The 13,738-nt window shown below is 47.2% G+C and overlaps 1 protein-coding gene across 1 annotated transcript in view; it reads left to right on the plus strand.

Annotated features, from left to right (window-relative positions):
- The first annotated feature begins 517 nt into the window (after positions 1–517).
- The window catches only part of LOC101621783 (serine/threonine-protein kinase MARK2-like), a 62,877-nt gene continuing 49,656 nt past the window's right edge, over positions 518–13,738 (plus strand). Inside the window, exon 1 of the mRNA XM_012734907.1 lies at positions 518–530. Within this exon, the coding sequence (XP_012590361.1) occupies positions 518–530 (13 nt within the window). The remainder of the gene's footprint in view (positions 531–13,738) is intronic.

Here is a 13,738-nt window from a genome sequence, read left to right on the forward strand (position 1 = left end):
AAAAACACACCAAATCACGCTTGCTCTGTCAGGTCCATAGGTGACTGGAATCTTCCTGGGTCCTGAGGACACAGCCAGCCCAGGCAGGGCTTGGATAGGCTTTGGCTATGTCCTTGCAGTGGCCCATGTGGGGTCAGAGCCAGAGGCAGCAGCCCCAGTTGGAGTGAAAATCGGGAGGTATTTACAGCCTGAACAAAAAAGGAACCACTAAGTGGTAGAGTCATACGACTTGCTAGAGATTAAATTTTACTCCATGAACTAAAACCTATAGAATGTCTCATAGTGAGTCTCATTTCTCGTGAGAAAATCTGCGCTTGTTCTGACTTTTAAACAACTTTTAATACAGTCACCCCCTTAATCTCTGATGTCCCTCCAAATGGTGCTACAGAATCCACTGACAATCACACTACAGAATACTGTGAGCAGAAGACTCCACAAATTCCCTTCTTCACACCCTAACATTTAGTGCTCTGCTAATGAGCTGAGTGTGATCCTCAGCCACATGAGTATAGTCAGCATGACACCACGAGGTATGTGGCTGACATACTGTGCTGCCCACCGTGGACACTCCTGTGGTGGGGGTACCCTCTGACCTAACAGATGGGGATGCGGAGACTGGGGTGGGGCTGGTCAGCTCCCTCCTAGTTTTCTGGCCTCAAATATCTCATTGTGCAAAGAAGTGGGGTTGGGGGCTGGTTGGCAAAGGGCAGTCCAACTGCTGTGACCTGGGCCCTGCCTGGAAATTTCTGTGGGGTCTGCAAATCCTGGGTTCATGTCAACAATACAGTTTCTATTGCTACTCAGGCTACAGGCTTCTCTTTCACCCTCAGGCCTTCCCTGATCATACATTCAAAGCTTCGGCTGAAGACTGACTCACAGGAGAAGCCAATGCCAATCCAGAGAGCCCAGCATAATCTCCAGAGATCAGAAGTCTGGCTCAAGGATGCTGGACTGAGAAGACAGGGCAGAGCGAATATTAATTGAGCAGCCTCCTGTCAGGAGGATGGGGAGAAGAATGGGATGTAGCTGGATTCCCTCCGGAGAGCCAGATCTACAGGTAGCCCCAACAGGCTCTGCTTTTCCCTACACACTCTGCTCTCTGTGGCCTGGGCCCTGTCCACAGCAGGGTCACATGCTCTCCTGTGTCAGCTGCTGATGGAAATGTGCATTCCAGCTTCTCTCTCAAAACTGCTTGTGTGTGGCCCACTTTCTCCTGTCCTTGACCGGGCTACACTTTTCCATGGCTGCAATATATCTACATATTGGTGACTTCAAAATGTCTAATTCTTGTCCGCATGTTCCTAGAACACCAGCTCTAGAGAAAAGCTTGCTTGTCATGAGTGTATCAGTCAGCATCTCAGGCATTACATGCCAACATTAGTTTTTTTTTTTATTTTTTAAATATTTATTTTATTTATGTATACAAGAACTGGGGTAGAGATCAGAGGTGGGGGTGAGAGGACTCCCCAGACAAAGACTGGTGCACAAAACAGGTGATTCACAGAAATCCAGTGCAGTGGGAAAGAGAGGGAGACAGAAGACATCACTGCACCTTGGGGTCAATTCTCTGCTCAGGGATCCAACTGAGGTCACAGAAGTGACAGTCCTGAGCCTGCATCCCTATGCCAATATAGGCTGCTGCTCAGCCTCCTCAGCCAGGGAGTTCCCTGCCCCATCTGCACCTGTGCACACCACCTGTCTCAGAATTCAAGGCCTGAGAAATCCAAACAAGCTCCCCTTCTCTTTCAGTCCCGCAAAAATGGCAGTGAGCCAGCCCAGCCTGGAGTGACAAGTCACTAGGCCAGGGTTGCAGTTGCTGACTGGTCATCTCCCTGCTTCCCCAGACAACTGCCCTCCCTAGCAGTCTTAGCCTGAAAGCATAAACCAGGTCATCAATTCTGCAGTATAATACCCTCCCATGGCCATGCTATGCTCAGAACCAACATGACACTCCTTCTCATAGCCTTCCCTGCCCCTCTCCCCTTGCATCCTTACTGGGAAAGCTTCATTTCTCTCTGCCACATCCTGTAGCCTCGTGGGGCCTCTGCAGAGTTGCTGCTCCTCCATGTCTGCCGATGCCCAAACCAGCATGACCTCACTCTGGTCCCCGCCCACCTTTTTCTGTGAAGGTCCAGAACATTTAGCTTGAGAATTCTCTTGGCTCTTCATAGTAGCACTTATACGTAAACCATACTAACATGACTTATTTACAGAATTTTACTCTAGAATTGCATTACCACCTATACCCTGAACTCCTTAAACATTTTTTTTTTTTTTGGTGGCTGACCAAAACTGTTCCTAACCCAAACTCATCTCAAACAACAGCGAATTTGGAATATTCTTATGATATTGGTGTAGGACTGTGGTAACAGGCATCAAAGGCAGTGTGAACATTCTCCTCTGAATCATCATCAGTAACACAAAACAACCTGACTTTCATAAAGAAAAACATACACAATTGAGATCACAAAAGAACTACTCACCAATCAAAAAAGATAAACTCAGACTTTCCCCAGAGGCTCATCGGGTTAAAGCACCACATTATGAAGTTCTCCTAAGTCACTGCAGCATTAGTTTGATCCCGGCCAGGGAGCTGACCAACATGGTGTGGCAGAACTATTCTGACCTGCCTGCTGCTATCCTCAGCAGTGTACTTTGTCAATCTGCCTGTTCTGCTCCCCATTCGTCTCTCGTGAATCTTCTCACATACCAAACTTGTGGTCTGTATTCCAGTTCTATAAGTATAAATAAATAAATATTTTTAAAAAGTCCCTCCCTGGTGGTGCAGCAGGATAAAGCAGAGCATTAAGAAGCTAAAGCCACTTCAGCATGGCTTTGATCCCTGACCCTGAGGCCACCCACATGGTGAGGCAGACCTCTCCTGACTTGCTGGCTGCTTCCCTCATTAGTGTACTTCTTCAGTCGACTTATTCTACTCCCACTCTGTCTCTGATGAATCCCTTCATCTGCCACTGCACCTCTGGCCTTTACTCCAGTTTTGTATGCATGAATAAATAAATCTTAAAAAAAAGCTAAATGAATGCATTTTGCAGCAATATGGATGGAGCTGGAAATAATCCTGCTTGGTTAAATAAGACAGAAAGAAAAAAAAAATACTGCAAAGTTTCATTCATAGCAGCATATAAAGCACCAGGGAGGAAAAAATAACAATGTGCAATTATATACCAAATACATGTCACGGGGGTGGAGTGGGGAATGGGATCAAAAATGGGAGGGGGAGTGCACTGGACTATGGTTATGCACACGGGTGGTTTGGTGATGGAAAGTCCATGGGGTTTATAACTGAGCTGGAAAAAAGGCCAAAATGGTGTACAAATAAACCATTGTTTTGTTAAATGCACATTCTGGGGAAAGTCACCACAGAATAATCTTCTTTACTGTCCTATCTTAATTGATCTGAGTCTGAACTGGACAAATATCCAACATTCTGAGAATACAGCCATAAAGAGAATATCCTGGAAAGGGCTGCAAAAGAGAATGTGTACCCACCACTACCTGCAACCACCACACCTGAATAGTTTGCCCAGCCTCCACAATCACATTTCCACAACTTTATATGTGACAGCCCTCCACCCCAAGTCCTCCTTGGGGCGATCTTGTATGTTTCTGTTTCATTCTGTGTGCACTGGCTTGCAATTCTCTGCTCTTCCCAAGTAAACACATTTGACGCCATGCAGGTACTTCCATGCCATGCAAGTGCAAGCTCTGCCAGACGGGGGTGGAGAGAAGACAATACTGTGCCACAGAATTTGTTAGGTCCCTCGGCCCCTCTGTCTGGGTCTCTGACTCACCCTGTGTACAGAAAGGATGGCAGGCAGATAGCATTCCTGGTGCCACCTCCTGTAACTGGCTGAAACTAGACCCTGGTATCAGATCCTGACTCGTGACTGAGACGTCTGTTCTTAGAAACCCGTCCTTGAGTGCTGTGAAGTTTGTTACTCTTTGAATTTGCACTGGCTATGACGTATGTAACAGCTGATGAGGGCCTATATATTCTCTGAAATTCCTATGCTCTGGGTTTTGCTCTCCTTGTGTGGCCTGTGTGCCTGCAGGAAGGCTCGACCAGCTAGCTGGCTTAATAAACTCTGTTTGCTTGTGCATCTCTGCTCCTGTTCTTTGTCACGGGGGACAACCGGGTGATTTTGGACCCTAACAAATTAACACTATTAAGCAAAAACAAGTTTCTCTCCTTGAAAATTTCAGCATCACAGACAAAACCTCAAGCGCTATAGGTAACTTCACATGAAAATAATCAGAAATGTAATTTGTATTCATATTGATGTCTTTATGTTTACAGCAAAATGCATTCTGTTAACTCATTAAATGTATACATGTATTGAAGATTATCTCTTAAAAATTCTACTTGGGAATGTCCAAAATCTTCTTTTAATCTCTCTCTGGTAGAAAGAGAGTAGCTCAATGAGTAAGTTCAACATTTGACAATAGATGTCAGTGTTTGGGGGACTTGAGCAATATATTAGGCCGAGTTGGGTGAATTAGGGGCTCACTCAATGGGCATCAGGGGGTTAGGGGAGCTCAGGGGTTTGCGGTTTTCTGGATGGGTTGGCAGGACTTGGTGGAGACCGTGGACTTGGACAGGTTGTCAGGCTGTAATCAGTCTCTGGGGGCTCAAGGGAGCTCTGAGGGGCAACTCACTCTCTTTCTCACCAGTGCCTTTGGTGTCTGCTTGGTAAGCTGGGCTCAGTGGTGTCCTTGGAGTCGGCCAGATACAGCCCTCAGTCTCAAGCAGCGCACACCCTACCTGCCACAAGGACTTTGAAACTGCCACTAGAACGTCTCCTTGGAGACAGGGAAGCATCCCAGAACTGTCACAATGGAATCCCGCCCATCGTGGCCTGCCATTGGCTGGCACCTCGTTGTGGGCGGGCCTTCACTTGGTCACAGGGAGTGGTTGACCCCACCGGCCAGTCACCAATTCCTCATGCAAGTGTGGGTCCCTAGGCTAAAAGGGTCTAGTACTTCCTCTTATTTGTTTTCCAGCAAGCCCCTACGCCCACAGTGCCCCAATATGCTGTATGTAAAGACTTTGTAACAAGAAAATCTGCTGGCCCAAGGAGGCTGGTTGGAAAGAAAAGCACCCTAGGCATAGGGGGAAGGATTTTGGCTTTTTTGGGATTTTGAGGATTTTGGACTTGGGATTTTGCCACAGCTTTGCCCCTACAATCCGAGATGCTTAGTGTGCAGAGAATGGACAACAGGCGGTTGGCAAGCCAAGAGCCTCTGCTGACACCTAGGTTCCTGTAGGGAAAGCTGGCTTCCATAAAGGAATACATTAGTTAGTCGTTTTGTTTGTTTGCCGGTGGAGTTTTACATGGAAGTTTACATTTGTGCCTGGATACAATTCCACTTAAGCTATAGGATTTTTTTTTAAACAATATTGGTGCAAATACCGGTGCTAGCAGTAAAAAATATGCACTTGCAACCGGTGTCCCTCTCAGAGCTTTATAATATACTAATGTGTTTTGATGGAGTGAAGTCAAGATTATCTCTCAGACATGTCCTAGAGGCGGCTAGACTTGCCTTTTAAAGGAAGTGTAAGAAGGGGTATCCTGCCACTCATGATGGTATGTAGTGGAAGTAATTTAAGCAGAATGTATTAAACATAAGTAGGTTCACTTAGTTATTTGAACTTCAGTATTGACTCTTCACTTTCACTACTAAGATTCAGATATTTTCCTCTGAAGACCAGTTGTTAACTATGTAACTGCAAAAATCATTTAAAAAGTGTATCCTGTGTTCCTAAAGATTGAATTTTATCTGTTTTGTTGCCATGGTAGTTGACACAAAAATCTTACTGCGATGTCAGGGGAAACATGAACCATCAAGTCTTTCTGGAAGGCAAATATATGACTTTGTGGATGACTCCCCTGTTTCTGAGTCTTGCTTGAGTCCCCATTTAAATCTTTTAGGCAGTCACAGTGTGATTTAACTTGACATCAAATAAGGATTTATAAACATAACTCTTTATTTCCTTTAAAATCAGATAAGATAAATTGAAATGGGTGAGAGTAGAGGTTATTTAGTTACCCATGATGAATGATCTTGGCATTATCTAAACTAAGTGTGTAAACTGCAATTTTCTTACCTTACTAGATTTTTTTTGAGATAAAACTGAGATCACTATAAACTAGTTATTAAGCTTGGAGATTTTTGTTACTTGTTATTTTGGTGGTTATAACTTCTGTGGATTGAATTCAAATAGATTGTTACCAAGAAAATTTTCATCTTTAAGAAGCAAAATTGGTACAATTTATCTTACAATTTGAGCTGGGACGGTATACTCTGACAGCCACTGGTCATTGCTCTGTGACTGAGTACAGGCCGTGGGGAGTGGGGAAATATCAGATGAGAGATGTGGTGAGCTTCAGACACTGGGCTGCCGCCTTACAGCAAGGGGAGATGCCAGTGGGAAGGCAGTGCTGTCTCTCACTGTGTCGAGAGTGGTGTGAAACTCAGAGCACAGACTCTGGGTCACTCCCACCCTGGGGACCCAGCTCTGCACACACCTGCTCATGTGCCACTCATAAACACTCATAAATGCACTTAATTTTAAAGTCCATCTTGAGGTAAGGAAAAACCAGAGGCCTTCCTGGTGGCCCAGGGCTGATGTCTCAGCTCCATCACCTCTGGTCCCAGGGCCCAAATGTGCCACAGCAGATCTCTTGATGCTCCCCTAGGCTGTGGATTTCAGTAGATCCAACTGTTCTTCTCTTCACACTGTCTCTGGTGCCTCCTCTCACATGCTGCACCTCCCACTGCACCCCAGCTTTTCTCTGTACAGATAAATCAGTCTTAAAAATACTAATCTGTGCCCTCCCTGGTGGTGCAACGGGTATGAATGCAGTGCTGTAAGCTGGCTGTACCTGCTTCACTGCAAGTTTGGGAATTCTATCCCTGGCCCAGGAAGTGATACACATGGAGCAGTGGACCTCTTCTGCTTCCCTCAGGAGTGAACTTCATCAACCTGCCTGTTCTGCTTCCTAGTCTATCTCTGGTGATTCCTCTCACCTGTCCTGAACCTCTGGCTTATAACTTAGTTCTGTATAATTGAATATATAATTAGATAAATCTTTAAAAAATACTCATAAATAATACATAAATGATTCCATGTAGCAAAAATCCATGAGAGGAAGAAAATCCAAAAGTCAAAGAAGGAAGTTACAAGAAACTGTTAGTATTTTATTTTATTTTAAAGATTTATTTATTAATTTATTCAGAGCTGAGATAAAGACCAGAGCTGCAGGGGCGGTGAGAGGATCACCAGAGTCAGAGTGGAAACCCTACTGTTCAGGCCTACTGATTAAGTGCACTGCTGAGGGGAGCAGCAGGCAGGGCAGGAGACTTCTGCTGTGCCATGTGGGTTCCTCAAGTTGGGTGATAAAACTCTTGGAGGTATGGCTTAAGCTTCTTAGTTCTGTGCTTTAACCCATTGGACTAACAGGGAAGGCCCAGAAAGTGTTTATTCACCTATGGTTTTGCAAGAAAAAAATCCAAAATCCTCTAGTCATGAAAAGTTCTTTAGTGTTTTGATATTAATTATTTTGCTTCTGTTTACCAACTCCTGACATAACTGCCCATTTCTAAGGAGCACCTGGGTAAGGGGCATATTGGCCCCAGGTGGGGCAAACCCTGGGCCCTGAGGCTGCTGTAAAGTGAAGCCTGTGCAAGGAAACAGAGGCCAGGTCCTGGCCATCCCAAATGCTGGTGGACAGGCGAGGGGTTAGCTCTGTAAAGTCACTATTATATCCTACCAAAGTGCTACCACAGCTCTTAAAATCATGATTTTTAGAAGATTTATTTAGTCATTCATAAAAAAAAAAAAAATTCAGATACAGGCCGGAGACAGTGTGGGGAGTAGAACAAGCTAGTCAACTGAAATGCACTGATGAGGGGAGCAGTGGGCATCAGGAGAGGTCAGTCATGCCACAAGGGAAGGCTCACTGCCTGGGGATCGAGCTTGTGCTGCAGTGGCTGTGGATAGCCTCACAGTGCCCACAATCATTTGGTTTAGCTTAATAATTTAACTGAAAATCTATGCATAGCAATCATCGGTTCTTATTTTGCAAAGATTTACAGATGAGGTACTACCAGCAGGAAATCTGCATTGTCACATGTTTCAGCCTCAACATCTCTTTTTTATAACAGGCTTTAAACAGTTACTTGAGGAAGACCAGCTTCTTTGCTATACAGATATAAGTGGATTTTTTTTTAAAGATTTATTTATTTATTTGTGCATACCGAACTGGGGTACAGGCCAGAGGCTCAGGGGTGGTGAGAGGCTTCACCAGAGACAGAGTGGGGAGCAGAACAGGCAGATTGACGAAGTACACTGCTGAGAGAAGCAGCGGGCGGGTCAGGAGAGGTCTGGCTCGCCATGTGGTCTCCTCCGGGGCAGGCGGCAGGCGGGAATCGAACTCATGCGGAAGTGGCTTCAGATTCTCACTGCTGTGCTTTAACCCGCTGCACCACCAGGGAGGGCCATAAGTGGATTTTTTTAATGAAAATAACTTTTGTTGGGAGAGGGGAGAAGAAGTAGGTTTCATTAGGTTTACAGTTTCAGCCATAACATAAGAGGCATTTCTACAAATCTGCTATATGTCTATTTTTTGAGCTAACCATGTTGTAATGTACACTCATAATTGAGAGTAGACTTCATCTCATTATTTTTGCATAATAATTATAAGTATAAGAGGACAAGCTAAAAATGAGAGTTTTAATTTTTAGATCACTTCTCTTAGCTTGTCAAATTCTCATTATTTAAGGATCCTTAAAAATCACTTTTTGCAGCATTTATTCTCATCATATATTATTTTACACTATTTGAAATGTCCAATTATATATGCATATATATGTACATATGTGTGCATATACATATATGTGTATATATGTGTATATGCATGTGTATTAATGTATATATATGCATACATGTATATTCATATACATATATGTGTATATATGCATATACACATATACCCATGTGAATGGACACACACGTATGTATACAGGACTGTGTTACATGCCAGAGATTCAGGGACAGTGAAAGGATTCACCAGAGACAGAGTGGGCAGCAGAACAGCCGACTGAGTAAGTACACTGCTGAGGGAGGAGCCAGCAAGACAGAAGCATTCCGCCATGCCATGAGGGTCACCCGTTGGCCCGGGATTGAACTCGTGCTGAATGGCTGTGTCTAGCTTCATTTTGCTGTGCTTCAAGCAGTTGTGAAACTAGGGAGGATCCTAAATGCTCAATTTTGTATTTCCCATACTTTCCACACAATGCTGGGAGTTCATTGTGAAATTATTAAAAACATTATATTTGTGAAATGTATCAGTTATCAAGGTTTTAATTAATGATGAGATCTAATAGCTTGAAATAGTGCTTACAGGTTAACCAAATTCATTATAATGAAAGTACTAACTTGGTGTTTCAGTTTCTTCATACTCTTTCCCACTAACAAGTAACTTCCATTACATTCATTAAATTATTTCCTTTACTCATCAGATAATGATTGAGTCTTATTGTGCTTCAGGTACCACTGAAGGAGGAAGGAATGTAGGGGAATCACCAGATTGACTTACAAAGTGGGGTGGGTAGAAGGGATCAACATAGACAATAACACAGCCATGGAAATCAAGATCCTTGACACAGCCATAAAATCAGGGTCCTCAGCAGCCAATGCCAGGGTGTGGGCAGGAGGCCCAAGCAGATAATAGATTGCTGGGTGTGGTGTCTGGTGCTCAGGATCAAAAGGAGAAAGCTAAAGATATGGAGATGGAGCTCATTGGGGATCTCCTGCCCTTTCTTATTCTACTCAAAATCAGAAAACCTAGGCCCACAAGGAGGGAGCCCCTCAGAAAGAGAAGCTGTGTGTATCAATGCAGTCTCTGTGCCAGCATGGACAGCAGTATGCTGCCCACATGTGCCCATGCAGGTGCTTCTTCCCACCCACTCTCTCCCTCTGCAGGGCAGGGGCCTCCTGCCTGCCCATTTCCAGGGCCATGCTGGGGCTTCTCTGTTCTGACCTCCTGCAGTGGAGGTTGCTCTCCTAAGCCTCCCTGCCTGCAACCAATGCAGCCCTCTCCCTGCAAACCTGTCCTTCTGGGCAGCTCTTCCTGCCCACCAGCACTTATGCAAGTGCCCTTTCCTTCCCTGTCCCATCTCTAGTAATTGAGTCTCTGTCGCATGGAGAACCTGGAAGCATGTTACTGAAAGGGGAGATCTGCTGAAACTTTTCCCAGAGTAAACCCAAGAGCCCTGAACTCCAAAAATGGCATCACTGTGATGGCTCCTGGAGGCCAACTCCACAACAATATAATAGAAAAACAGAAAGAAGCATGAAGGTAGTGGGAAGATGCACCCCCTAGCGGTGTCCACCTGGGGGAGATGAGAAAAAAGAAAAAAAAATGGGGAACTTTTCCCATGGAGAAACATTGAAGGGGCACACTGAAATGGTAAGTTTAACTGTAACAGTTCTGATTCTTAAAAGATGAGCTATCTTGACATTAACCCATTTGAATTCCACCCATACCAATAATAACCAACCAATAAAACACAAAAACTTCCAAACCCAAATAGGGGAGTACCAGAGAGCACCTGCAGTCATTGGGGTAACAGAAGTTCCTGTGGGAAATGACGGCAATGTGAACGTGAATGAGGGACACAGACACTCGTGCAGGTGCAACTGTCGTCTGCTGACAATCTCAGCAGTTCTTTCCTATTTTTGTGTTTTTAAGTAGTGGGATTACATCAGCACATGCACCTGCCTCTGCTCATAGGTGGGTGGAGGAGGCCAGACCAGGGGCCTCATGCCAGGCTGGAGAAATTGGGCGCTGCAGGGTGCCCGGGACCTGAGCCACAGACGAATGAGGGCTGAAGTACAGACCAACTGTCAGGGCCCCCCTTTTCACTGCGGATGTGGCTGAGAGCCCGAGTCGGGGCTGCTGCAGGTAGGGAAGGTGCCCAGTGGACATCACCTGCCACTCAGAGATTCTCCCGGTCCTGCCCTCAAAGAGACACCTCACAGTCGCCCCATTTCCCATAACTTCACATACGGCGCTGTTGCAGCTGAGAATGGTGGGGAGAGTCGTCTCGGCCCTGATGGGTTCACACAGGCTTGGGGCAGGAGCTCGGGGCGGCTTGGGGCAGCAAGGCAAGGCAGGGCTGCCCCTGGTCCGGGGCTGGGCTGACAGGCAGGCCCTGGACACAAGGGAGGCCTGAGAGAGTGTGGTGGTCTCAGGCCCGCTGAAGCCCCACCCCAGCCTCTGTGCTGCTGGCCCTGTAGGTGCTCCGGAGGGTGGCAGGGCACCCCAGCCCGCCATTGATGGAAGTGGTGAAGACTTGTCAGCCTGGACGTTGTGCCATCCCTGTCCTTGCTGGACGCAAGGATCTTGCTTTGTGTGAGGCCCCCAACTCACATCTGACCTCCAGCAGGCTTGCAGCCCTGGCAGCCAGGCTATGCACTGGCATCTCGGGGACTCTTCGCTGAGCCGCAGCTCAGGCACCGGGACCCTCCTGGTACCTGTGTGTAAGACCACAGGCTCAGGAGTTCCTGCCCAGCTGATCTGCACCTCAGTGTGCTGCCACTTGGCCTGTGTAGACAGCATATTCCCTGTGTTGTAGCCATGGCAAAGGGCATGTACATCTGCGAGGGGCAGGCACATCGGCGAGGGGCTGTGTCACCATGAGCCTGTAGGGGGCTCCAGGGCCAAGCACACAGTCTAAGTGAGTGCAGGTGTCCCCATGCGTCTGTGGGGTATGTGAGGAACTGGGGCAAGGAGGGTGAGGGCAGGTCCCCAAGGGCCCAAACAGCAGCTCCTTCTTGCCCTGCTGTAGCTGCTGTCTGGGCCAGTTCTTCTTTTCAGGGCCTCGCTGACCTCCTGCAGTGCTCCAAGGTCACCAGCAGGTCCTCCTAGAACAGCCAGAGGGATACAGCTGGGGCCTGTGGGAGCCCTGAATTCCTAGGGCCTCTCAGGCCTGCAGAGGTACAAAGGGGCAGTACCTTCTGGACTATGCTCCCAACGTGCCCCCCCCCACCTGCAAGCACCAGTGTTCCTGCCAGCTCCCAGTCACTGTGGGGTGTCATTTCCAGCATGGGATGTCGGTTGAGCCCCTCAGAGACATTGTGAGAGTTAGAGGGGAATGGGGGCCCACATTTTGGTGGGGCTAGGGAGGGTATGTCACACTTGTACCTGTATCTGCTCTGGGCCAGAATCAAGGCTGAATTGACGGCCCAGGTGCCTGCACCAGACTGTTTGGAAATCTACTGTGGTCACCCTAAAGGTCCCGCTAGGACCAGGATCCAGGGGCCTCTAAGGGATTATAGGCCAGTGCTCATGCCACAGCCTGGAAAGGCAAGAACAGGCACAGCTGGTCAGGGCGAAAGCTGCAGGTACTGAATCCCTACAGGAGATACAGCTGGGATCTGTGGCACTGCACACCAGGGAGCATGGGCCTGGCACAGGAAAGCTTTAAAGAACATATCTAAGAGCAAACAGTGACTATCTACTGTGAAAACACCCCTGTCAATCCAGACCAACAAAGTGCAACTCCCTACACAGGGCCTGCTCTCTCAGCAGCCACTGGACATCCTTGAGAACCCTGGGAGAGGGATACCTGCAGGCCAGCAGCACCATTTGTCCCCATAGAGATCTTCCTGCCACTGCAGTGCAAGACTCCAAGGGGTGAAGCAGAGGGGGGAGACTTGGTGCTGGGCTGGGACATGGCTGGTCAGGGCAGGTCCTGGTGAGTCCACCTCTGAGTCCATATCAAAGTGCTTTGACTATCACTGCAGCCTGAGAGCGATCCCAGCCATGGGGTGACTCGTAGGGCGCAGTGGACCAATCCCGTTCTCCCCGCTTGCTGCCTCAGGAGTGCATTTCAGAGGATCCTTCTGTTCTGAACTCCATTCTGTCTCTACTGAATCTTATCAATCCCTCCCATAATTGGCCTGTATCCTAGTTCTTATAGGCATAAGAAAATTAAACTTAAATAATGTACATAGCTCTTTATTCAAGAGCAAACTGGCAGGGCACTTTCTAGCTCAACTTCAACCTTCCACCGAGGAACAAAACGGCTCCTGGATATTTGAGCAGGACTGGCAGCCACCTGGTGGATGGTGCAGGGAGGTGCCATGGGTCAACGCCTGGGATCTGGCTCAAGCTTGCTCAAAAAACAAAACATGGGGTAACCAAGATACCTGCTGCCACTGCAGGGTGTTGGTTGGTGGGTTCCACCACACTTGTTTCTATCCAGTGCAACAGTCACAGTATCCAGAGTGGGACACTGCCACCCAACCACCCAGGAGAAGAGAGGTGGCCAGGATGACCTTGCTGGTCATGTTCACAGTGTTCTCTTCTTACCATAGGGCTCCTGAGGGATGGAGTGGAGTTCGAGTCTCTTCCTGCAGCATATCTCTTGCCGACCAAATCGGTCCTCTACTCTTTGATGCTAATTGTATCCCTGTGAATGGAAAGGACTCCTCAGGCCTGTGAGGACATGGGGAGCGGGAACCAAAACTGGAGACAGGGACAAAATGTGAATTGTCCTGACTGGTAAGGGGAACAGTATAATTCTGTTGAGGACATTACCTAGTGTGAGAGAGAACATGGGTGCTGGACATGTGGGCTGGACGGGAGTGTTGTGGTGATGCTGGGGGACTAGGGAAAGTAGACCCAGCGGCCTTGTAAATTCCACCGAT

Source organism: Condylura cristata, unplaced genomic scaffold (genome assembly GCF_000260355.1).
Source record: "Condylura cristata isolate star-nosed mole 26May11 unplaced genomic scaffold, ConCri1.0 scaffold00094, whole genome shotgun sequence".
NCBI classification, from domain to species: domain Eukaryota; kingdom Metazoa; phylum Chordata; class Mammalia; order Eulipotyphla; family Talpidae; genus Condylura; species Condylura cristata.